This window comes from Berghia stephanieae, chromosome 9 (assembly GCF_034508935.2).
Source record: "Berghia stephanieae isolate SIO BIC M18660-M18661 chromosome 9, UCSD_Bste_1.3, whole genome shotgun sequence".
Classification (NCBI taxonomy): domain Eukaryota; kingdom Metazoa; phylum Mollusca; class Gastropoda; order Nudibranchia; family Aeolidiidae; genus Berghia; species Berghia stephanieae.
The window spans coordinates 40079033-40104955 of record NC_088368.1 but is presented as its reverse complement, the minus strand read 5'-3'; the positions used below and the strand labels follow the sequence as shown (position 1 = coordinate 40104955).

Below are 25923 nucleotides of genomic sequence, written 5' to 3'. Positions count from 1 at the left end.
ACTCGTTAAAAATATATTTATTAGACGTCTATATATTATATTATATTATATTATATTATATTATATTATATTATATTATATTATATTATATTATATTATATTATATTATATTATTGGACGAACGTTTATCTAATTCGGTTAATGACCTCGATCAAATCAAACGATGCCAGACGGGACAATTCAATACCAATCACAATATACAGACTCACTCGCGCGCGCGCACGCACGCACACACACACACACACACACACACACACACACACACACGTTGCAAAGAAGAGAGAATGGGATGAAGTCATCCCTTGATCGTTATTGTGCAATAAATATAGGAGATACGAAATAATAGCTCTTTGGTTATTGTTTTTAGACGGCCATGTTTATGAGTAGTTCTCACTAAATTGAATTTAATAATCTATCTATCTATCTATCTATCTATCTATCTATCTATCTATCTATCTATCTATCTGTCTGTCTGTCTGTCTGTCTACCTCCCTCCCTCCCTCCCGACCTACCTACCTACCTACCTACATATCTATCTATCTATCTATCTATCTATCTATCTATCTATCTATCTATCTATCTATCTATCTATCTATCTATCTATCTATCTATCTATCTATCTATCTATCTATCTATCTATCTATCTATCTATCTATCTATCTATCATTTTAGAGTGAAAAAAGGCTGAGTGACGTCAATATCGATCTATCTATAAATGTTGAAAATAGTACGTTGTTGTTTTGTTTCGTTTTTGTTTGTTTTCTTTTCTTTTTTTTTTTTTTTTTTTGTTTTTTTTTTGTTTCGTGTCTTTTTGTTTGTTTGATTTTTAAAATATTTTTGTCTGTTGTTTTAAAGTTGTTTTCGTTTTGTTTTTGTTTTTTGTTGTTTGTTTTTTGTTTTGGTATTTTGGTACATTATATCCGGCTGGCGAATGTTGTAAGTATTTTAACTAAAGGATAGCACCAATATACTGTACTATGCAATAGTACTTATATTTTTATTATCATCATTATCATGCAGGAGGGCGACCCGGTGGGCGGTCTGTGGTTTTGTTGTCGTCTTGTTATTGACTTTGTATCATAACAATACTATGTTATTGATTTCGTCACTCCATATGATGGAATGCAAAATATTGACCCAGCTCCTTGTTATTGTTTAGCCAGACATTTTTTTTTTAGTAGTTCTCGCTATATTGTAATAATCTGACTATAAACGGACGTTTAAGTTTAAATTATGTGTTGGTATGTTATATACGGCTGGCGGATGGCGTGAGTATTTTAACTAAAGGTCATCGCATTCATATTATTATTATTATTATTATTATTATTATTATTATTATTATTATTATTATTATTATTATTATTATTATTATTATTTATTATTAGTATCATTCTTATTATTATTCGTAGTAGTAGTAGTAGTAGTAGTAGTAGTAGTAGTAGTAGAAGTAGTAGTAGTAATAGTAGTAGTAGTAGTAGTAGTAGTAGTAGTGGTGGTAGTAGTGGATTATTATTATTATTATATTATTATTTATTATTATTATTATTATTATTGTTATTATTATTATTATTATTATTATTATTATTATTATTATTATTATTATTATTATTATTATTATTATTATTATTATTATTATTATATTATTATCATTATTATCATTATTATCATTATTATTATTATTATTATTATTATTATTATTATTTATTATTATTATTATTATTATTATTATTATTGTTATTATTATTGTTATTATTATTATTGTTATTATTATTATTATTGTTATTATTATTATTATTATTATTATTATTATTATTATTATTATTATTATTATTATTATTTATTATTATTATTATTGTTATTATTTTTGTTATTATTATTATTATATTATTATTATTATTATTATTATTATTATTATTATTATTATTATTATTATTATTGTTATTATCATCATCATTATGCAGGAAGGCTTTCCGGTTTGTCTGTGGATTTGCTGTCGTCTGGCTATTGACGTTGTCTCATAATAATATGATTAACTCACTCAACCCTAACACCGACGATATCCGTAGTTTACCCGGGTTACGTTTACCCCATTCCTATTTATTACATTTTTCTGAGACAAATTATAGGCGTAGTCTCGAAGCTATTGTTTCTAGCCTTTCCATGTTAATGGTTGTTGAATAAAACTATCTATGTACATGGTCATTTTTATTACATTTTAAAAAAGCTCTAGGATTGAGTGAGTTAATATTTTGTTATTGATTTCGTCACTCCATATGGAGAGGGCTATCCAATATCCAGACGTCGGCCGTACGCGTGGGGAGAATGGAGTGGTGGTAGCCTAATCCTTGAACGTGTGTGTGTGTGTGTGTGTGTGTGTGTGTGTGTGTGTGTGTGTGTGTGTGTGTGTGTGTGTGGCGTTTGGTTGGTAATCCAAGGCTGTTCGATTGAAGAGGGCGGTGGAGTGATGATGATGCAATCGTGTTGTTTTGGTCATCCTCACAAAATCACAGTGAGTTGAACTCTCAACATAATTAGCCTATAGATAGAACGAAGATGACCTAACTCGGGTCTTTGTTATTGTTTTTTTGCCATCCGCGTTTATGAGTAATTCTCACTTAACTGTATTAACCAGACTACAGATAGTAAGAGCTTGGCTAAGAAGCTCGCAACATTGCCATCCGGAAGTATAACGGACCAACACACAAAACTATGTGTTACCTTGAACGTTTATAGTCTGGTTAATACAGTTTAGTGAGAATTACTCATAAACGCGGATGGAGGAGAAAAAAAAAACAGTAACAAAGACCCGAGTGGCGTCATCTTCATTCTATCTATAGGATACATCGCTTTCACATTCCCGTTTATTAATTTTCCGAGTAATATTTGGACTGTTTAAGGACGTCATGAGTATTCAACACAAGACAAATCGTGGACGTCCGACGTAATCTATCTATCTGTCTGTTCGTCTGTCTGTCTGTCTGTCTGTCTAACTATCTATCTGTCTATCTGTCTGTTTGTTTGTTTGTTTGTTTGTTTGTTTGTTTGTTTGTTTGTTTGTTTGTCTGTCTATCTATCTATCTATCTATCTATCTATCTATCTATCTATCTATCTATCTATCTATCTATCTATCTATCTATCTATCTATCTATCTATCTATCTATCTATCTATCTATCTATCTATCTATCTATCTATCTATCTATCTATCTATCTATCTATCTATCTATCTATCTATCTATCTATCTATCTATCTATCTATCTATCTATCTATCTATCTATCTATCTATCTATCTATCTATCTATCCGTTTGTTTGTCTATCTATCTATCTATATACTTATATCTATCTATCTATATGCCTATCTGTCTGTCGGTCTGTTTGTCTATCTATCTATCAATCTATCTATTTATTTCTTTATTCATCTGCCTGTCTATCTGCTGTCTGTCTATGTATTTATTTATTTATTTGGCTATCTATCTATCATTCCATCAATCCATCCATCGAACTATTTATTTGTCTTTCTATCTATCTCTATATCTATCTATCTATTTATCTATCTATCTATCTACCATTCTGTCTGTCTGTCTATCCATCCATCTATCTAATCTAATCTAAGACGAATAGGCTTGTCTAAAATAATAATAATCAACGTTTAGATTTAAAATTAGTTAACACTGAAAAAACATCCTGTTGAAATCCGAAGAGCCAATGAAATTGAGTGTTCCCTAAAACTGTCATCAATTCATTTCCTGTTTCGTCGTTAGGCGGAGGGTTTCGTGGGAAATTATTCTGATTAACGCATCGCTATAATATGGAAGGAACGAAATTGACGTCACTCAGTTCTTCTTCTTTTTTAAAAAAATAAATAAAATGTTTTCAGTTATTTTAATTTATTAGTTCTAATTAACTCATCGATATCAATCAGACTATAAACGTTCAAAATTACTCGTAGTTACGTGTGTTCGGTACGTTAGATCGGGCTGGCGGACGTTGTGAGTAGTTTACCTCAATGCATGCCATCAATAGTAATAATATTATATAGATAGTATGCGCTTGGCTAAGAAGCTCATAACATTGCCATCCGGAAGTATAACGGACCAACACACAAAACTATGTGTAACCATGAACTTTTATAGTCTGGATAACACGGTTTAGAGAGTATTACTCACAAACGCGGATGGCAAAAACAATAACAAAGGCCTGAGTGACGTCATCTTCGAACTATCTATAATACCTTAATGGCCAACTAACTTCGCGGTGTCTGTGTGTGTGGTGATCACGTGATACCAAGAAGTCCAGGAGAGCGGCTCGAGATAACCATAGAGTAGTTTGAAACCACTTTTTAGTGCATGGAGTGGTGGATAACTCATAAGGTAGAGTCACGTTCTCCCCGGCAAGGTGGAGTTGTCGCACCAGTAAAGTCGCAGGTTCGAGCCCCCATCACCGCCGCGAATTTTTTAATTCTCTATTGTCTTCTGGCCCTTTCACACTCATTTCATGTCTTGTTAATAATTTAAGGGGCGGTTTGGGTCTATCTAATTATTAAGGAAATCCTTCAAAAAATTGGTTTTGAGATTTTGGTGGAAAACGAAATTTTATTATCTTAGAAATTATATCATTGAAGTCCAACTTCTTAAAATAGACTATATAAAGACACGAAAAACACAGTCAAAAATGGTACAGGTAGTAAAAAAAAAAATGTGAAAAACGGAAAGTTATTTTGCTATTTACTCAATATGTCATTTTTCGAAGGTATGTGATGTGATACTGTGTCAAATGTTTCTTAGCCAAACGCATACTATCTATAGGTAGTATGCGCTTGGCTGAGAAGCTCATAACATTGCCATCCGGAAGTATAACGGACCAACACACAAAACTATGTGTATCCATGAACGTTTATAGTAGGGTTAATACAGTTCAGTGAGCATTACTCATAAACGCGGATGGGAAAAAACAATAACAAAGACATGAGTGACGTCATCATCGAAATATCTATAAGAATAAGACATAATATAAAATGAATATTCACACGGCTTTTACTGTCGGAAAGGTGAAATTGGCGCCAAGGAATAAGGCGAGAGAGACGAGTGAGCTTATTTTGTATAGGTAGCCTAATTTGTTACCACTCAAATTCCATTGTTACAACTTCCGCTCAAGCGGTGTGTGTGTGTGAGTGTGTGTGTGTGTGGGTGTGTGTGTGTGTGTTTGTGTGACTCTGTGTGTATGGCTCAATGTTTGTTTTTGAGGTACAATTTACGCTTTTTTTTTTTTTTTTTGGAAACCAAGAAAAGCACTCGTGTTATTTACCCTCGCTCCATCGCGTCTCTTCTCCTCGCTCTATTTGGAGACCGAATGGTTTTCAAGCTTCATCGTCTATTTACCAAGAAAAATACTGTACTGTTTGTGTTAGCAGAGCTGCCAGATGGCCGTAGGCGTGGCCAAAATGGCCAAAAAGGGAATCGTGATTCAATTTATTGGTGTGTGTGTGTGAGTGTGTGTGTGTGTGTGTGTGTGTGTGTGGATCCTCAGGCAGTGCAGACAATGAGAGCGATCTCTCTCTTTTGATAGTTCGAGGATGACGTCACTCAGGCCTTTGTTATTGTTTTTGCCATCCGCGTTTGTGAGTTGTTCTCACTAAACTGTATAAACCAGACTATAAAAGTTCATGGTTACACAGAGTTTGTGTGTTGGTCCGTTATACTTCCGGATGGCAATGTTGTGTACTCCTTGGCCAAGCGCATTCTTATAGTATGCGCTTGACTAAGAAGCTCAAAACATTGCCATCCGGATGTATAACGAACCAACACACAAAACTATGTGTAACCGTAAACGTTTATAGTCTGGTTGATTTAATATAGTTTAGTGAGAATTACTCATAAACGCGGATGGCAAAAAAACAATAACAAAGACCTGAGTGACGTCATCTTCGAAGAGAGAGAGAGAGAGAGAGAGAGAGAGAGAGAGAGAGAGAGAGAGAGAGAGAGAGAGAGAATAAATAGATAGATAGAACGCAGCTCTGTATAGATAGAATGCGCTTGGCCAAGGAGTTCACAACATTGCCATCCGGACGTATAACGGACCAACACACAAACTCTGTGTAACCATGAACTTTTATAGTCTGGTTAATACAGTTTAGTGAGAACAACTCACAAACGCGGATGGCAAAAACAATAAGAAAGGCCTGAGTGACGTCATCTGCATACTATCTATTAGCTGGAGACAAACAAATTCGTTAATCTACGAATTTTTCGTATTATGTACTCGGCAGCAGCCTCTTATGGTTCTCACACTACTATGTTATGACGATTGACCCAATCAGCAAAGTCCGGTCCGCACTCGTGCACCGTCGCGAACCCGCCCGGTAGCATCACACCGTTCAACTAGATGCTCTGCCGTTTCGGGTTCTTGGCAAGTCTGTGCTTGTAATAGTCGGCCATGTGAGGTTCTATAATTTGGCCACTCTTGTAGTCGAAATTGGCTACATGGAACTCTGGCCATCTGACAACCTTGTATATGTTTGACACGTACCAACGACTGCTTCAAAAAGATAATCACGCGTACCTTTTCTATTCTTCTTTCTTTCTTTTTTTTTTTTTTCTTTCTCTCTTTACCTACTTGAGGAGAATTTGCATTATTGGCGGAAAAATAAAGGCTATCTTAAAAAGGCACTCTACTTCTGTCTTCTCCTTCTCCTAATTTCTACGTCATCGCACAAGACAGAAGGGCAAGAGCTCAGGTGGTCGCTGATTTGGACAAGTAAGTAAGTCTCCTCCCTCCCTCCCTTCCTTAAGTTCCTTCCTTCCTTCCTTTCTTTCTTTCTTTCTTTCAGCTTATCGCGAACAGGCCCTCATCTATCTAAAATAAATAGACAACTGGATTGTCGAAAATCGTACACAGATCTGCCAACCTTTCACATTCCGAAAGTGGAATCAGAACGCCTGAAAATATGAAATTGAGACAACAAATAGGAATTTCACCTCTTTCACCCCCCCCCCCCCCCCCCCCCCCCCTTTCCCCCTTCTTTGCTCTTTATTATTCTTACCATTATCATCATTTTTGAAAATCGGAATTCTTAGAAACGATGGCGGAATAGTACAAAAAGGAAGAGTGAAAATAGGAATGATTCCGCCAAAAGCGGAAGGGTTGGCAAGTATGTATATCTGGAGTCATCAACAACGATCAAAATCAGACCGGTAATAAATATAAAGTCGGTAGGTGCGCGCAAATGAATCTGGCAACAGGTCGGGCGGCCAGATGTGCGATTCTCAACAACAAGAAATGACTGATCATAAATTATAATAATTCCCTAGCCGATTTTATTCAATAATCATCATTATCATCATCATCACCATCATCATCATCATCATCATCACCATCATCAATTATAGGCGTCGTAGTCGAAATCATCACCATCATTATCGTCGTCGTTGACTTCACCACCACCACCATTATCATCATCAGCATCACCATCATCACCACCATCATCATCATCATCATCATCATCATCATCATCGTCGTCGTCATCATCACCACCATCATCATCATCATCATCATCATCATCATCATCATCATCATCATCATCATCATCATCATCATCATCATCATCATCATCACCATCATCATCATCATCATCACCATCATCAATTATAGGCGTCGTAGTCGGAATCATCACCATCATTATCGTCGTCGTTGACTTCACCACCACCACCATTATCATCATCAGCAGCAACAGCATCACCATCATCACCACCATCATCATCATCATCATCGTCGTCGTCATCATCACCACCATCATCATCGTCGGGAATTTAATCCCTGTGTATAGAAAAACGATTCAAGCGCACCAGGGTGGCCTGACAAACATGGAAATGCCACCATCAAACATATCCCTATGTCACTAAGACTTCCTTCACACCCCCCCCCCCCCAACCCCCCATCCCCTGCTTCCTTGACTTGAACGTGCAGCAACAAGTGTAAACATTGAATAAGCCGTGTCAAATCTTTGGGATGAGGTTTACGTTAGTTATCACAGAATAAGAAAAGACAAAACAAACAATAACAAAAACCAAAGAAAAGAAAGAAAGATTGAAAGAAAGAAAGTCTTCCAAATATAATCAAAAAACAAAAAAAACTTTAGTGGAAGGAAAGGATATTGTGAAAGGGGTGGGGATACGAGTGAGAGAGGGAGGGAGGAGGAGAGAAAGAAAGAAAGAAAGAAAGAAAGAAAGAAAGAAAGAAAGACAGAGAATTAGAGAAAGAGAGAGAGAGAGAGAGAGAGAGAGAGAGAGAGAGAGAGAGAGAGAAAATAAGGGAGTGAGAGAAAGAGAGAGGGGCGGGGCGGGGGGGGGTGGAAGGGGGCAGAGAAAGATAGATAGATAGATAGCTGGACGGATAGGTAGGTAGAGATAGATAGATAGATAGATAGATAGATAGATAGATAGATAGATAGATAGATAAATAAACAGACAAGGGTGTGCGTGTGTGTGTGTCAAATTCTACTATATATATATATATATATATATATATATATATATATATATATATATATATATAGACGAATGTACTCACCAGCCATTGTAAGCAAACAGCCCCGAATAAAACGCCAGCGATATCTGACCTATGTCCGTCTCCGTGTTGCTGAAGGGTTCTTCAAAGTACTCGATTTCGCCTGGGTGACGGAAATTACAAAAAAATTATTCAATTTAGTTACACACAGTAACAAAGTGATAGTGTGGGAAAGGGGGAAGGGGGAGTGAGAGAGTGAGTGAGAGAGAGATAGAGAGAGAAAGAGAGATAAAGAGAGACAGAGCGAAGAGAGAGAGTGGGGGGTGGGGGGGGGGGGGGTCCAGAGAAAAGAGGAGAGAGAAAGAAATATAAAGAAGAAAGGGAGAGGAGAGGAGAGGAGAGAGAGAGAGAGAGAGAGAGAGAGAGAGAGAGAGAGAGAGAGAGAGAGAGAGAGAGAGAGAGAGAGACATAATCATAGCATTTTGCATCACAAAAGTGTATAGGGAATGAGATTAGCGGAAGAGTAGCGTCCCTTGATTAGACGTCACCCATAGTCTGTGAAAAGTTATTAGAGAGAGAACGTCGTGTTGGTTGTGCGCATGCGTCTCTCGTCCTCGCTTCCGATGAAAGCGGCTTGAGACACTTCAAAACCAAATTGACGTTCTCTCTCCAATCAAGGGACGCTACTCTTCCGCTAATCTCATTCCCTATTAACTACCCCTTAAGGGGGGGGGGGGGGGGGAGTAGTCATTCAGACCCATTAGGCTCCTTGAGCCGGAGTTCATCCCTGCTTCTCTAGCGAGAAATGGACAATAGCAAATGCTTGCTACCCTTTGGACAGGACGCAAGCCAGCCTCAAAGCACTGCCGCCCGACAGATCTAACAGACCCAGCTACTCAATCACTGCTGGGTGGACAGAGGTTTGGGGGAGGGGGGTTCGAAAAAACAAGAAATTCATATACTACAGGGATCGAACTCGGTCCCTTTGGGAGTGCTCTTCCCATTGAGGTATGTGCAATGGAAAATACATAAAGGAATGAATAAATAAATACTATAAATGTACAAATAAAGAAATGAGTGAATAAACACATCGATAAATGCATACATAAATGAATGAATGAATAAATGCATATATAAATATATAAATAATTTTTAAAAAATCAATAATGCGGTTAACTTTTTTATCTTAAATTTAAATATTTAAAAGTAAAACTAAATAATAATAATAATAATAATAATAATAATAATAATAATAATAATAATAATAATAATAATAATAATGACAAAAATAATAATAATAATAATAATAATAATAATAATAATAATAATAATAATAATAATAATAATAATGACACTAATAATAATAATAATAATAATAATAATAATAATAATAATAATAATAATAATAATAATAATAATAATAATATAATAATAATAATAATAATAATAATAATAATAATAATAATAATAATAATAATAATAAAAACAATATTAATATTAACAATAATAATAATAATAATAATAATAATAATAATAATAATAATAACAATAATAATAATAATAATAATAATAATAATAATAATAATAATAATAATAATAATGATAATAATAATAATAATAATAATAATAATAATAATAATAATAATAATAATAATAATAATAATAATAATAATAATAATAATATAGGAATAATAATATTAATATTTAAAAAAATAATAATAATAATGACACTAATAATAATAATAATAATAATAATAATAATAATAATAATAATAATAATAATAACAATAACAATAATAAATAATAATAATAATAATAATAATAATAATAATAATAATAATAATAATAATAATAATAATAATAATAATAATGATAATAATAATAATAATAATAATAATAATAATAATAATAATAATAATAATAATAATAATAACACTAATAATAATAATAATAATATTAATAATAATAATAATAATAATAATAATAATAATAATAATAATAATAATAATAATAATATAGTAATAATAATATTAATATTTTAAAAAATAATAATAATAATAATGACACTAATAATAATAATAATAATAATAATAATAATAATAATAATAATAATAATAATAATAATAATAATAATAATAATAATAATAATTTCTGGTCTCACCTCTTCCGAGCTGCACAATGCCAGTGATGATAATCATGGCCAATGCTGCCAGCTTGGCGTATGTAAACACGTCCTGGACACGGGTGGCCCATTTCACGTCAGCACAGTTGACGAAGGTCAGAATTACTGGGTGAAGAGAACAAATGAAGAAATAAATAATTATAAATAAATAACATTGGTAAATAAATATCAATGGAGCAAAATAATGCACTCATAAGAGATAAAAATATGTATGTGTATAGATAGTTCGAAGATGACGTTACTTAGGCCTTTGTTATTGTTTTTTGCCATCCGCGTTTACGAGTAACGCTCACTGAACTGTATTAACCTGACTATAAACGTTCATGGATACACACAGTTGTGTGTGTTGGTCCGGAATACCTCCGGATGGCAATGTTATGAGCTTCTTAGCCAAGCGCATACTATCTATACTAAGGGTGTGTGTGTGTGTTGATGTATATTACCTAAATGTGTTGCAAGCGTGTGTGTGTGTGTGTGTTGTGTTGTGTGTGCGTGTTGATGTATATTACCTAAATGTGTTACAAGCGCTGTAAGACCCTTAAAAACAACCATTAAGACAGCTGTTTGTGGGTCATGATGCTATTGTGTGTTAGGGTGGCACGTGTCGTTTACCACGTATTTTTAATATTGGCGCTTAATACTATTATTCTCACCTCAAAACACTGCAAGGACCATCACTATTCTGGGACCAAACAAATATATATATTATACTATATTGCTCTCCAAATTTGTTTGAGGGAAGGGAATGTCTGGTATACCTTACTGACTATCGTTTTGATCTCTGCATTGCAGTCGCCGTCTATAGATAGTATGCAGATGATGTCACTCAGGCCTTTGTTATTGTTTTTGCCATCCGCGTTTGTGAGTTGTTCTCACTAAACTGTATTAACCAGACTATAAAAGTTCATGGTTACACCGAGTTTGTGTGTTGGTCCGTTATACTTCCGGATGGCAATGTTGTGAACTCCTTGGCCAAGCGCATTCTATCTATAGATAGTATGCGCTTGGCTTAGAAGCTCATAACATTGCCATCAGGAAATATAACGGACCAACACACAAAACTGTGTGTATCCAAGAACGTTTATAGATAGTTCGAAGATGACGTCACTCAGGTCTTTGACGTCAACTGCATACTATCTATACTCTTTAACAGTCGTAACGTCACTTCCTTCCTAATGACGCAGGGTAACTTAGTAACACTGGCTCTAAACTATCGGAGCAATGGCGGACGCCGTATGAAATATTTCTCCGGCGAGCATAAAAGCGTATCCAGAGGGAAAAAAAAAAAAAAAATAAATTTGATCATGTTTTGACTTTTACACATTTTGATCACAAGGCATATGAAAAGTTCTAGCCAGCATGAAAAATAAAAAGTAATGAACCAAGATGGCCGCCGTTGCCGGGCGGCGTGACACCAGACTACTGAATCGTGTATTGTCAGTTTTTGAGTAATACTCACTAAACTGTATTATCCAGACTATAAAAGTTCAGGGTCACACATAGAGTTGTGTGTTGGTCCGTTATATTTCCGGATGGCAATGTTGTGCGTTTCTTCGCCAAGCGCATACTTTTTGTATCTCTACCCTTGACACGTGTCCTGTGGCAAATCTACAAAAGGATGACGACGATACGATATAATATATTGGCTGTACAGATCGATATCCATATCGCATATAGTATTGACATATATATCTACCCACACTAAATGGACATCCCCTGCCAATTATGAGCTGGCAAAAGGATGACAACGATACGATATAATTTAATGTCTGTACAGATCGATATCCATGTCCAACCGATTATCGATATACTATATCCCTTACCTTGCCACGTGTACCATGGCGAGCCGACTCAGAGCTTTTATATAGCGAAATATCCACTAAACGTGCTCAAATCGCTTTACAAGGGGTCCCTGGCCAGCAGCAACATTTAACATGTAAGACGAGACATGCGCCTGTTAGGCGATATTACAATTTTTCGGACAAAGACACCGCTGCTAACGACCAGACACTCATTTTACACCTGAGTACGATGAGAGAATGTGAGTAAAGAGCCTTTTCCAAGGACTCAACCATGCGCCGAGCGAGACTGCTCGAACCTACACAGGACTTTCCAATCCGATCCGAAAGCGAGTGTCATACCACAAGACCACATAGCCGCACACAACGATAACGGTACACCACACAATCACCCACCCACGCTTATTAGTAAGAGCTAAGTCATAATTTCCGATTATGACAAATAAATAAAAAGGTTTTTTGTTTTGTTTTTTGTTTTTTAAATTGAGCTTTATATAGCGGAATATCCACTAAATTTGCTCAAAGCGCTTTACAAGGGGTCCCTGGTAAACAGCATCATTCAACATGTAGGACGAGACATGCGCCTGTTTAGTCCACATAACCGGACACAACGATAACGGAACACCACACAATCACCCACCCACGCTTATTATTAGTAACAGCTAAGTCATAATTTCCGATTATGACAAATAAATACCCGAGACCAAGAATATCAGATCAAATTTCGTGGTAAACGCCGCAAATCGAACACCGGGGACACTTCGATATTAAGTGGCCAAATCAATCAATTCAATTACCTCCCCCTCCATAGGCAGGCCGCCCCCATTGATAAATCGATGTGATAAATCGATATGATAAGACGATAGACAGGATGGATAGACCCTTGTCAGACTAGTTGCTAATGAACGGGGCTTAGCCACTTAACTACCGTTGTACTCTGGAAATTGACTTATTCAACATTACCCCCCCCCCCCCAAAAAAAAAAAAAAAAAAAAAAAAAAAAAAAAACGAGTTCGGATGGTGGTGGTGTTAGTGGTGGTGATGGTGAAGACTTCGATATCCCCCACCTATTATGAGCAGGATGACGACGATACGATACAATTTAATGTCTGTACAGATCGATACCCATGTCCAACCTTATCGATATACTATACCCCCGCCCTTGACACGTGTACCATGCATTGTGATCCGACTCTACCACCATACCACACACGTTAATTAGTATGAGCTGTCATAATTTCCGAATATGACGTAAATAAATACCCAAAGCCAAGAATATCAGATCAAATTTCGTGGTAAACGCCGCAAATCGAACACCGGGGACACTTCGACATTAAGTGGTCTCATCAATCAATATCAATTACCTCCCCCTCCATAATAGACAGGCCGCCCCAATTGATAAATCGATATCATAAATCGATATGATAAGACGATAGACAGGATGGATAGACCCTTGTCAGACTAGTTGCTAATGAACGGGGCTAAGCCATTTAACTACCTTTGTACTCTGGAAATTTACTTATTCAATATTTTTCTCGACCTAAAAAAAAAATATTTCGGATGGCGATGGTGTTAGTGGTGGTGATGGTGATGGTGATGATGATGATGATGACTTCGACGACGACGACGAATGTGATGATTGTGGTCGCGATGATAATGATGATGATGATGATGATGATGATGATGATGATGATGATGATGGCGATGAAGAAGAAGAAGACAAAATGTGATGATGATAACTATGACGACGACATCACCATCATCAAATTAGTCATCGTCATCATCATCATTTCGTCGTCGTCAAAGTCATCATCACCATCACCACCACCACCACCAGTAACAGCAACACTATCCAAACAAACCTTTTGTAACCCGTCCACCGTTCTCGGGGATTTCATTTTGGAACTGTAACTCTAACAGCCCAAAATCTTTGCTCTTCCGAACTTCAAAAAGCAATTTCCTGGTGTTTTGTCATTTTGCCGTACTCTGGAAAAACCCATAATATATACAAATTTGGCCAGAAAACCGAGAAAACTCGTCCTACAAATATCGATCGATTTAAATGACCTTTATCTTGGCAAAAACTCTCAAACCCGGGACTTCGACGAAATCCCGGGTTTGACAGTTTTTGCTAAGATGAGAGACATTTAAATCGATCGACATTTGTAAAACGAGTTACTGGCCAAATTTGTATACATGTTTTTTTTTCCAGTCTCTCTCTCTCTCTCTCTCTCTCTCTCTCTCTCTCTCTCTCTCTTCTCTCTCCTCTCTCTCCTCTCTCTCTCTCCTCTCCTCTCTCTCTCCTCCTCTCTCCCTCTCCCCTCCCCCCTCCCCCCCCCCTCCCCCCCCCCCCCCCTCTCTCTCTCTCTCTCTCTCTCTCTCTCTCTCTCTCTCTCTCTCTCTCTCTCTCTCTCTCTCTCTCTCTCTCGTTAATCATACCATGTGTTGATAGACATCACACCGTTTAAACGACAAGGTGACAACAACACACAACACAACCGCGTCTATAATATTGACACAGAAGGTCAATTTCCCGCGACCTACTAGTGTAATTCGCTCCGACTGCCATTTATCACCAGTTATCACTGTACGTCTATGTGGTCTCGTGGCATGAAACTAGCGTTCAGATTGGGAAGGTCCTGGGTTCGAGCCTCGCGCTCGGGACATAGTTGAGTCCTTGGAGAAGACTATTTACTTACATTCTCACACCGTAGTCAGGTATAAAATGAGTACACGTCGTTGTCTCTGTCCGAAAATAAAATTGTAATATCGCCTAACAGGTGTCATGTCATGTCCCAAATGTTGTGTTGCTGTTGGCCAGAGACCCCTTGTAAAGCGCTTTGAGCAGATGTAGTGGAAATTGCGCTCTATAAAAAGCTCAATTTTGTTGGGGTTTTTTACGGTCTGTGGTATGACACTCGCGTTTGGATCGGAAGGTCCTGGGTTCGAGCCCCGGTCTCGACTCCAAAATACTGAAAAATGGCTCTGGAGGACTACTTTTTGGGGGCAGCGTAGTTCAGGGGGACGTTCCTTGCCTCGTACCTGAAAGGTACCGAGTTCGATCAGCCACCAGCCGCTGCGCTGTGTGGCCTCGAGCAAGTCACTTCGCCCTCGCTGAATTTGTGGGGCTCCACTGCGGCTCACGCCTGGGTTACTCCAGTCTTCCCTTTGGGAAAGACTCTAGAGACAAATTTCCCCTATGGGATGAATAAAGGGAATTTTATTTATTTAATTACTTATTTATTCATTCATTCATTTACTCATTTATCAATCTATTTATTTTGGTACCTTCCAATACGTGGGGGCATATGAGTATGGATGGTATGTGTTTCAATAAAATACACGCAATTTGTGCCTGCTATATCAATCGTACAAATACACAAAATGTTTATAGTCTGAGAGAATTTAGTGAGAAGAAATCACCCAAATGAAAAATAAAGCTGCGAAAAAAAATCCGTGCCAAAATTCAATTGTATTAATATAAGAATTATAGATAGTATGCGCTCGGCAAAGAAGCTCATAACATTGCCATCCGGAAGTATAACGGACCAACACACAAAACTGTGTGTAACCTTGGACGTTTATAGTCTGATACAGATTAGTATGGCAAAATACAAAAACAAAGGCTTGAGTGACGTCATCTTCGTTCTATCTATTCGCCAAAGGATGTTTACCCGTGAGATGTTAATGATGTTTACCGACCTGACACGACTTGACCTCGCACCGTCTGCTATTAAAACCCAATTTCCGATTCTGAAGATTCGCATCTCTTTGTCTCCGGTAAAACTATGGAGACATATGGACGATGCGGTATACACTCAGTCTTGTTAATGCTTTTTAGCCGGCCATATTCAAGTGTAGTTCTCACTAAATTGTATTAACCAGATAGTATGCGCTTGGCTAAGAAGCTCACAGGGCCATTCGGAAGTACACCGGACCAACACACAAAACTCTGTGTAACCATAAACCTTTATAGTCTGAAAAATACAGTTAAGTGAGAATTACTCATAAACATGGATGGCAAAAAAAAAAAAAAAAAAAACAATAACAAAGACCAGAGTGACGTCATCTTCGTTCCATCTTTAAACGTTCAAGGTTACACAACAAGTTTTGTGTGGTGGTCCGTTATACTTCTGGATGGCAATGGTGTGAGTTTCTTAGCCAAGATAAGGGGATACTACACATACAGAAAACCGGACAATGCTGTATTGTATTGTATACCCTTCAGCAAATCATGTCATGTAAGTGTGCCGTCATATTTCGTTTGTTTGGTGTTGTGTGTATGTGTGTGTATGTATGTATGTATGTTTACGTATGTGTGTTTGTTCTGTTTGGTTACGCTTTATTTCGTTTGTTGTTGTCTTTAATGTTTGTTTACGATTTATTTATTATCATTTTTAACAGCACTGTTGTTTATCTTGAGCACGCACAATACTATCCAGGCCAGTGTGTCAATCCCCGGATCAACACACCAACTACAACAACAATAGGCCTCCGCGCGCATTCTCTAGTCTTATCAGCGTTTCCCAGCGTTACATTATTACGAAAGTGGGCTGGAGTTGGAGACAAATTAAATAATAAGTAACAGGTTGGATCCGGCAGTGAATGTGTGGCCCTTAACTCACTAAATTAACCAGTAGATTTTTGACCAATCAAAAAATGGGATTTGTGACACACCCTCACACGTGCTCGGACAAACATAGTTGGTTGTTTATAAACAGTAACGTGAATGAAATCGACCTCTCTCTGACCAGTGTTATTGTTTTCATACCGCCAAATGGGTGACTAGTTATCACAAGATTTTCTCTCATTTTATGAACGTTTGAATTTACACTTGGTTTTCTGTGTTAGTTCTATAGATAGAATGCGCTTGGCCAAGGAGTTCACAACATTGCCATCCGGAAGTATAACGGACCAACACACAAACTCTGTGTAACCATGAACTTTTAGAGTCTGGTTAATACAGTTTAGTGAGAACAACTCACAAACGCGGATGGCAAAAACAATAACAAAGGCCTGAGTGACGTCATCTGCATACTATCTATAGATAGTATGCGCTTGGCTGAAAAGCTCATAACATTGCCATCCGGAAGTATAACGGACCAACACACAAAACTGTGTGTATCCATGAACATTTATAGTCAGGTTAATACAGTTCAGTGAGCATTACTCATAAACGCGGATGGCAAAAAACAATAACAAAGACTTAAGTGACGTCAGCTTCGAACTTTCTATTGATCAAGCGGTGGAACAGTGGATATTATACTTAAACACATGCCATTGATAGTAAAACCTAAGTAGTTTGCTGTGTTTACCAATCACTGCCATATGACGATTGTCCGAGAGGCGTGGTTATCTACCTGTCTATTCTAACACCGACTATATCCGTAGTTTACCCGGGTTACTTTTACACCATGCCTATTTATTACAGTTTTCTGAGACAAATTATAGGCGAAGTATCAAAGCTAATGTTTTTAGTTTTTTTGCATGTTAATGGTAGTTGAATAAAACTATCTATGTACATGCTCATTTTTAATACATTTTTTTTTCTTCTTCCAAATTTGAGAAGTAGCAAAAACTCCAGGATTGAGAGTGTTAATGGGGTAAGAGGCAGATAACGACAACAATCGCCATGTGGTAAGCGGCACAGATAACGACAACAATCGCCACGGCGATAAGACTAGTTGGCTATTAAGCCAAAATGGATTTGGCATAAATATGAACTATTGAAAAAAAAACAAACACATATTTAGAAATTTGGTCAGAAATCTCGTCATTCAAATATCGATCGATTTAAATGACCCTCGTCCTAGCAAAAACTCTCAAACCTGGAACATCAAGGAAGACTTTGTGAAGTCCCAGGTTTGAAAGCTTTTGCTAAGGCGAGGGTCATTTAAATCGATCGGTCGATATTTAGAAGGAAGAGTTTTCTGGCCAAATTTCCAAATATGTCTTTTTTTCCAGAGCACGGCAGTACTGCGTTGTTGTGTTCACAACAGAGATGTTGACATTTTTGGTATGGATGCTTTGCGTTTAGCCAAAATACGCACAACATCCGGCAGCCGGATTAAACGTACTTACCATACCAACGCACAAAACTATGTTTAACTATGAGCGTTTATAGTCTGATTGATAGAAGGAACGAAATCCACACCACTCAGCTTCTTGTTATTCATTTTAGACACCCATTTTTATGAATAATTCCCACCAAATTCTAGTAATCAGACGATACACGTTCAGAGCCACGCATAGTTATGTGTTGGTACATTATCTCCGGCAGGAGGATCTTATGAGTATTCGAACTAAGAGCACAACGTCAATAATGTAAAAGATAATGTAAAATAAACCAAAAATTGGCGATCCGGGTCTAAACAGAATTAGCGGATAAGTGGACGGAGTACAACATTGTCCATACTTTTTCGACACATTAAAAAGCAAAATCTACTAAAAATGTCGATGCTACATCGCTAGCCGACGAATAATGTAAATATTAATTAATTTATTTATTTATTTATTTATTCACCTTTCATGATTTGACCCAGATAATGTGATGGAAGAAGAAATTTTATTTCCAAATAATTTAGAATTGTCGTCTTTTTGTTTGTTTGTTTTTGTTTTGTTGTTTTTTTTTTTTTTTGTTTTGTTTTTTTTTGTTTGTTTGTTTGTTTTGTTTTGTTTTTTTGTTTTGTTTTTTTTTTTTGGGGGGGGGGGGGAGGGAGGGAGAGAGAAAGTACGATTAAAAGAAAGAAAGGAAAGAAAGAAAATAAAAAGGAAAAAATAAAAACATCCTTGCTAATCTTACCAATGCACCCCGCGGCAAGCAGGGTCACCGCGGCCTCCGGCTGGTCACAATCCTCGAACAATGGCTCTATGACGTAACGGGAAAAAGTCAAGGCCACAATGGCGGTGGTGCAGGGACGAACGACGATGCACTCCACCCAGAGACGCAGAAAGGCCAAACAAGGGCCGAATGCTTCGAAGATGTAGGCGTAATCCGCGCCGGAACGCAAGATGGACGTGCCGAGCTCAGCGTAGCAGTAGGCGCCGATCATGGAGTACACCCCGCAAAGCACCCACACCAAGATGGACAATCCGACACTTCCGGTTCCCGCTAACACTCCCCTGGGACTGACAAAGATCCCCGAGCCGATGATACACCCGACGATGACAGTGACCCCGTTCGTCAGGGAGATCTTGGCCTTCAAGCGGACGTCGTCATCGTTATCATCAACGATCGCGGCGGCGTTGTCGACGGCGCGGGGTCGATCTTCGAAGGCATCTTCAACACCTGCTGTATCAATCGACCCATCTGGCCTGTCAACTAGTTTGAACTCTCCCGCCGAATTTTTGCCTTTACGAGTCATTGTGCTGGGTACTTCCGGTCTTCCGAGAAAGGTCAAAGAGCACGAAAAAACGTACTCCGAATTTGAAATAATATATACAAAAATAAAATCAGCTCGGAACGGAGGAGTGGATGTCAAACCAACATAGTTGAGTAATCCTGAATTTTAGACCGCAGTCTCAACAACATCAAAGGGAAATGTGAATACTATTTGATTTGAGAATGTCTCGACAACGACCAAACCAACCGTATCCAGAAAGTTAAAATGAAATGTAGTTTTTCACTGACAAGAGTAAAATAAAACCAGGATAAGACCTCAAATAACGGTAGTAACCCTCAAAGAAGCCCCAACATTATATCATAGACGATATTTTATTTGTTAACTCGATCCCCTTTCTCGGCAAAGGTTTACGGTAAAGATCTGAAAAAGTGTGGATGGAACAGTGCGAAACATACAAGAAAAACCACAAATTCAAAACATCCGAAACAATCAGCCTGCCTCGACTGGCGATCGCACTGCAAGATCTGAAGGTCGAAATTTCCAGTCAAAGCAGGGATATTTATAGGAAGCTTTGTCTTTTGTCTTGTAGTTTTCTTTCTCTCTCCGCTCTGCCTGGCACTGTTTCACACACACATTTTCAAGTCTCCATGGTATACCAGTGCCTGCTCCCTGATGTGTTACATAAGCATATATACAGTCTTGCGTTAAGCTAAGCACGAGAAAAATCACATACAAAACACGAATCCATTGAGCTCATGAACTATCTAAATACTCAGTCTTAGAACAAACACAACAAAAGTCATCATTAAATAAAATTCAAACCACGAAAGGAAATCAACTGAACACACGACACTGCTCCAAGAAATGCCACGTGTGAACCACAATACGGTGAAGAAAAAGCACAGCCATTCTGCACGCCAGCCGATAGAAGAAAACAACACTGCATTTCAAAAATCCAATAGGACTCAAAAATGAAGAAATGTGTAAGTAAAAAAAAAAAAACAAAAAAACAATTGACCAATGGATGAGACCAACAACAAACGCCTCCCTGTGTCGCTCCGGTCTTAACAATTTGAAATTCTGAAGCGCATGTTGTATCGTGTACACAATCTTCAATTTCGGCGTTACCAAGAAAAACTGGAACACACCAACTTATAAGCCGGCGGAAACACATGTGTTAATGTGTGTGTGTGTGTGTGTGTGTGTGTGTGTGTGTGTGTGTGTGGGTGTGTGTGTAAACTTCAACTATGCAACGTTGTTATCGTGAGAGAAAAGTTTAATTCTCAATGTCACGGAGATAGCATATCCTTGAATCTTAGTATTTATCAGTCCTTACTGCAACAACATCAAAAAAAAAAATAATAATAATAATAATAATAATAAACTAATGAATAAATAAATGACCGCAACACAAACGTAAAATCAACGGGAACTATTGGGAGATAACATTCAAGAAAGATAACAATAAGCCTTTTTAAAAAATGAAAGTAGAAAGAACAGAGCAAAACGAGTTTATAGTTTTGAGTTCAACGACCGTTATCATGCATAGAACTAAATTTTAAACTTATGCTTGCTTAAAGGTCAAACGCGAAGTCCCGGGTTTGAGAGTTTTTTGGTTTTTGTTGGGGTTTTTTTCTCCAAGACGAGGGTCATGTAAATCGATCGATATTTGAAGGACGAGTTTACTGGCCAAATTGTTAAATATGGGTTGTTCAAGAGTACGGCAGCATAGACGCTTGTCTGCACAATCTGGTAGATAATATTTAAAGATTTTTTAAAGAGAATATTTTTTTAAAATTAGATTATCTTCTATTTTCTTTGTCTGGCACTGTTTAATAAATAGTTTTTTCTAACCTTATCTTGCATGCACTAAATGGTATCTCCCTAATTTATCACACACAGATATCAATGTGAAATTGAATGTAAGCTTCAACTTAATAAACGAAAGCATATAATGTGGACGTTTCGCGGTTCCCCTTTATCAACAAAACAGGATGAATGAAATACTACAGACGAATGAGATAATGTGACATCTTAACAACGCCATTGTTACATTATCTCATTCGTTTGTAATGTTTCATTCATCCAGTTTTGTTGATAAAGGGGAAACCCGAAATGCCCAGATTATATGTTTTCGTTTATTAAATTGAAGCTTCCATTCAATTTCACATTGATATCTGTGTGTGATAAATTAGGGAGATGCCATTTAGTGCATGCAAGATAAGGTTAGAAAAAACTATTTATTAAACAGTGCCAGACAAAGTAAAAAAGAAAATAGAAGATAATCTAATTTTTTTTTAAATTTTCTCTTAAAAAATCTTTAAATATTATCTACCAGATTCTGCAGACAAGCGTCTGTGCTGCCGTACTCTTGAACAACCCATATTTAACAATTTGGCCAGTAAACTCGTCCTTCAAATATCGATCGATTTACATGACCCTCGTCTTGGAGAAAAAAACCCCAACAAAAACCAAAAAACTCTCAAACCCGGGACTTCGCGTTTGACCTTTAAGCAAGCATAAGTTTAAAATTTAGTTCTATGCATGATAACGGTCGTTGACATTGTTATATATGTCTTGGAACTTCGAGTAGCACCATTTATATTTAGTCACACACAAAAAAAATCACAGAAAAAAACGCGTGAACCCAACTGCAAGATCACTTCTCCGAACAGATTTATGAGCGTTACAAACATTCACTTCCCGTGTGCAATGATGAACTTCGAGAACCACAAAACTGAATGTCCCCCAATAATCGCGTTTAGGCATACGGCTTCACCAATGGCAGCTCCCAAATTGATTACACACCAAATCGAAAATCCAAAGAAAAAGAAAAAAAAAAACGTTAATCCAACTGCAAAATCACTTCTTCGACCATACAAGCGTTACAAACAGAGTCACTTCCCGTGTGCAATGATGAACTTAGAGCACCACAAAACTGCATGTCCCCAATAATCGCGATGAGACCTACGGCTTACCACGGAGTGTCTGTCGCCACTACGATTGCCGCTATAAGTGTCCAGACCTGCCTACCCGAGTAAATGTCAAAAATTTCGTAGTTTCCAAGGGGGAAAATAATGAAAAGGACAAAATAAATAGAATTACAAATCAATTATTCGCCTTCAGCATAATCAAAATATGCTCCAAATGCTAAAAAGACCTGAATACAGCTTCTAATCAACCAAACTCTCCTTTTCAAAAAAGATTTTTTGAATCAAAAAAACTTCAATGCAGTTTTCCAGCTGGAGCCAAAAATCCGTAATTCTACGAAATGTTCGTAGCACGAAGCAGGTCTGTGTTATAAGTGGCAATCTCATTGCTTGGACAAGACCATAGATAACACAGGACGGTAGTCTGCGGACAAGACAGAGTATTCCAAACAGATAAAAGTGTCCACTAGACTTTCAAGTGTGCCGTGGACACGTGACCCCCCCCCCCCTTCTCCGGTACGTATTCCTTTGTCCTTCCGTTCCACTCTGAGATAAGGAAGGCAGACTTGGCTGGAAGAGGCCAGCCGCCAGCCACCTACGTACGTAACATTTAAATTTGTAAGAAAGGGGGCTGTGTATAGACCGAATGCGGATGACGTCACACAAATATCATCAACGGTTGCATCCCTTGAAGTGAGACCACTGTAACTTCCTATCGCGTTGTTTACATTACAGAGAGAGATAGATAGATAGAGCAGAGAGAGAGAGAGAGAGAGAGAGAGAGAGAGAGAGAGAGAGAGAGAGAGAGAGAGAGAGAGTGAGAGAGAGGGGGGGGGGGAAGTGACAAACAGAGCGAGAGAGAAAGAGGGGGGGGGGGGGGTTCGTTTTTTTGTTTGTGTAATAGGCTTCAACAGCCGTGACGTAACTTCCCTCGTAATGACTCATATTAACTGCGTAACAGGTTCTAAACTATCGGAACAATGACGGACGCCCTTATGAAATACTTCTCCGACGAGCATTAAAAGTGTATCCTGAGGAGAAAAACATTATAAATCTGATCAAGTTTTTGACTTTTATACATTCTGATCACATGACAAGCTCTAGTCAGTATAAAGAATAAAAAGTACCGATTTTCTTTGTTTAGAACCAAGCTTCTCGATGCTCTGCGGACGTGGCATTCGACTATTGAATCCAATGTGTACCGGATTCAACCCTAGATAACACAGGACCTAATAGTATGTGGACTCAACAGACCAACAACGTCTACGGAAAAATAATGGTTTAAGTATGAATTACAGATAGATAAAATGTGATTTTTGTTTGTTTGTTTGTTGCTTTAGGTCTCTTCCAACACAATTGAGGTTATATGAGAGACCGCTGAAACAAAAAGACAAGCAATCTAACAAAAATAGTACAAATGTAAATCAAAATCATAACCTAAAGATATCATAAGCTAAATTATAAATAACCAAGAACAAACAGGCAGAAGATTTACAGGAAAAAAAATATCCCCTGTCAAAAATACAATCACAAACCAAAGAAGCAGGATAGGCTAGTAAAGAGAAGAAGAAACGACATCACTATCGGATCGTACACCCATGCGAACATCATAGGTATATGATTCAAGGGTGATGCTCCCATCCAACCACCCGCCACTATCGGATCGTACACCCATGCGAACATCATAGGTATATGATTCAAGGATGATGCTCCCATCCAACCACCCGCCACTATCGGATCGTACACCCATGCGAACCACATAGGTAAATGATTCAAGGGTGATGCTCCCATCCAACCACCCGCCCTACTATCGGATCGTACACCCATGCGAACATCATAGGTATATGATTCAAGGGTGATGCTCCCATCCAACCACCCGCCACTATCGGATCGTACACCCATGCGAACATCATAGGTAAATGATTCAAGGGTGATGCTCCCATCCAACCACCCGCCACTATCGGATCGTACACCCATGCGAACATCATAGGTATATGATTCAAGGGTGATGCTCCCATCCAACCACCCGCCACTATCGGATCGTACACCCATGCGAACATCATAGGTATATGATTCAAGGGTGATGATCCCATCCAACCACCCGCGATAAAATGTGACATTCTCTTTCTAAGCCTCTAGGTTTGTTAAAGTTTGTTTTTCGGATTGCTATTGTCTTTGTTGTTGTTTTGTCTCTTGGTGTTGGGTTTGTTTTGTTTTGTGTCCGTGTGTGTGTGTGTGTGTGTGTGGGTGTGTTTTTAATTGTTTGGGTTTTGTTGTTTTGTTTTGTTTTTTTTGTTTGTTTTTGTTTTTGCTTCGGGAAGACGGTATCAAAAAGTATATTCCAAGTGTCCAATAGATCATCCGGTGGAGCACAGACAACCTCAAAGGAGTAAGATTTGTTTTGTTTGTTGCTTTAGGTCTCTTCCAACACAATTGAGGTTATATGAGAGACCGCTGAAACAAAAAAAACTAGCAATCTAACAAAAATAGTACAAATGTAAATCAAAATCACAACCTAAAGATATCATAAGCTAAATTATAAATAACCAAGAACAAACAGGCAGAAGATTTACAGAAAAAAAATATCCCCTGTCAAAAATACAATCAGAAACCAAAGAAGCAGGATAGGCTAGTAAAGAGAAGAAGAAACGACATCACTATCGGATCGTACACGGATCCATGCGAACATCATAGGTGTATGATTCAAGGGTGATGCTCCCATCCAACCACCCGCGAGTAAGATTTGTAAGAAAGTAAAACAAACGCTCTGTTTTTGTTTCCAAGATTTTTCTACAAACAGAGAGGACCTCTATATACAATATTTTTCTCTATCGTCAATCTGGAAGATAACGTCACTCAGGCCTTTGTTATTGTATGTTGTTTTTTGTTTTGTTTTTTATTTTTTTTTTTTTGTTTTTTTTTTTATGTTTGGGGGGGGGGGGGGGGGTGTTTTTTCTGGGGTTTTTTTATTATTTGGGGGGGGGGGGGGCGTTGTTTGCCATCCATGTTTATGGGTAATTCTCACCTAACTGTATTAACCAGACTATAAACGCACAGCATTGTGTGTTGGTCCGTTATACTTCCGGATGGCAATGCTGTGTGAGTTTCTTGGCCAAGCGCGCAGTATCTATATCATTACAGTGATCAAATGTCGCTTACGACAGAT

General features: G+C 37.5%; 1 protein-coding gene across 9 annotated transcripts in view; it reads right to left on the bottom strand.

The window, feature by feature from the left end:
- Positions 1–25923, bottom strand: part of LOC144980239 (large neutral amino acids transporter small subunit 2-like) — a 100731-nt gene that overhangs the window by 32976 nt on the left and 41832 nt on the right. For 3 of the 9 annotated variants that reach the window (XM_078927851.1, XM_078927853.1, XM_078927852.1), the window contains exons 3-4: positions 10665–10790; positions 8567–8666 (exon numbers count right to left, since the gene is read on the bottom strand). In XM_078927851.1, coding sequence (XP_078783977.1) covers positions 8567–8666; positions 10665–10790 — 226 coding nt within the window. Of the gene's footprint in view, positions 1–8566; positions 8667–10664; positions 10791–19286; positions 20110–20649; positions 20982–22635; positions 22743–25923 lie in introns of those variants that run through there. The other 6 variants (XM_078927850.1, XM_078927849.1, XM_078927845.1 and 3 more) reach the window with 6 other exon arrangements.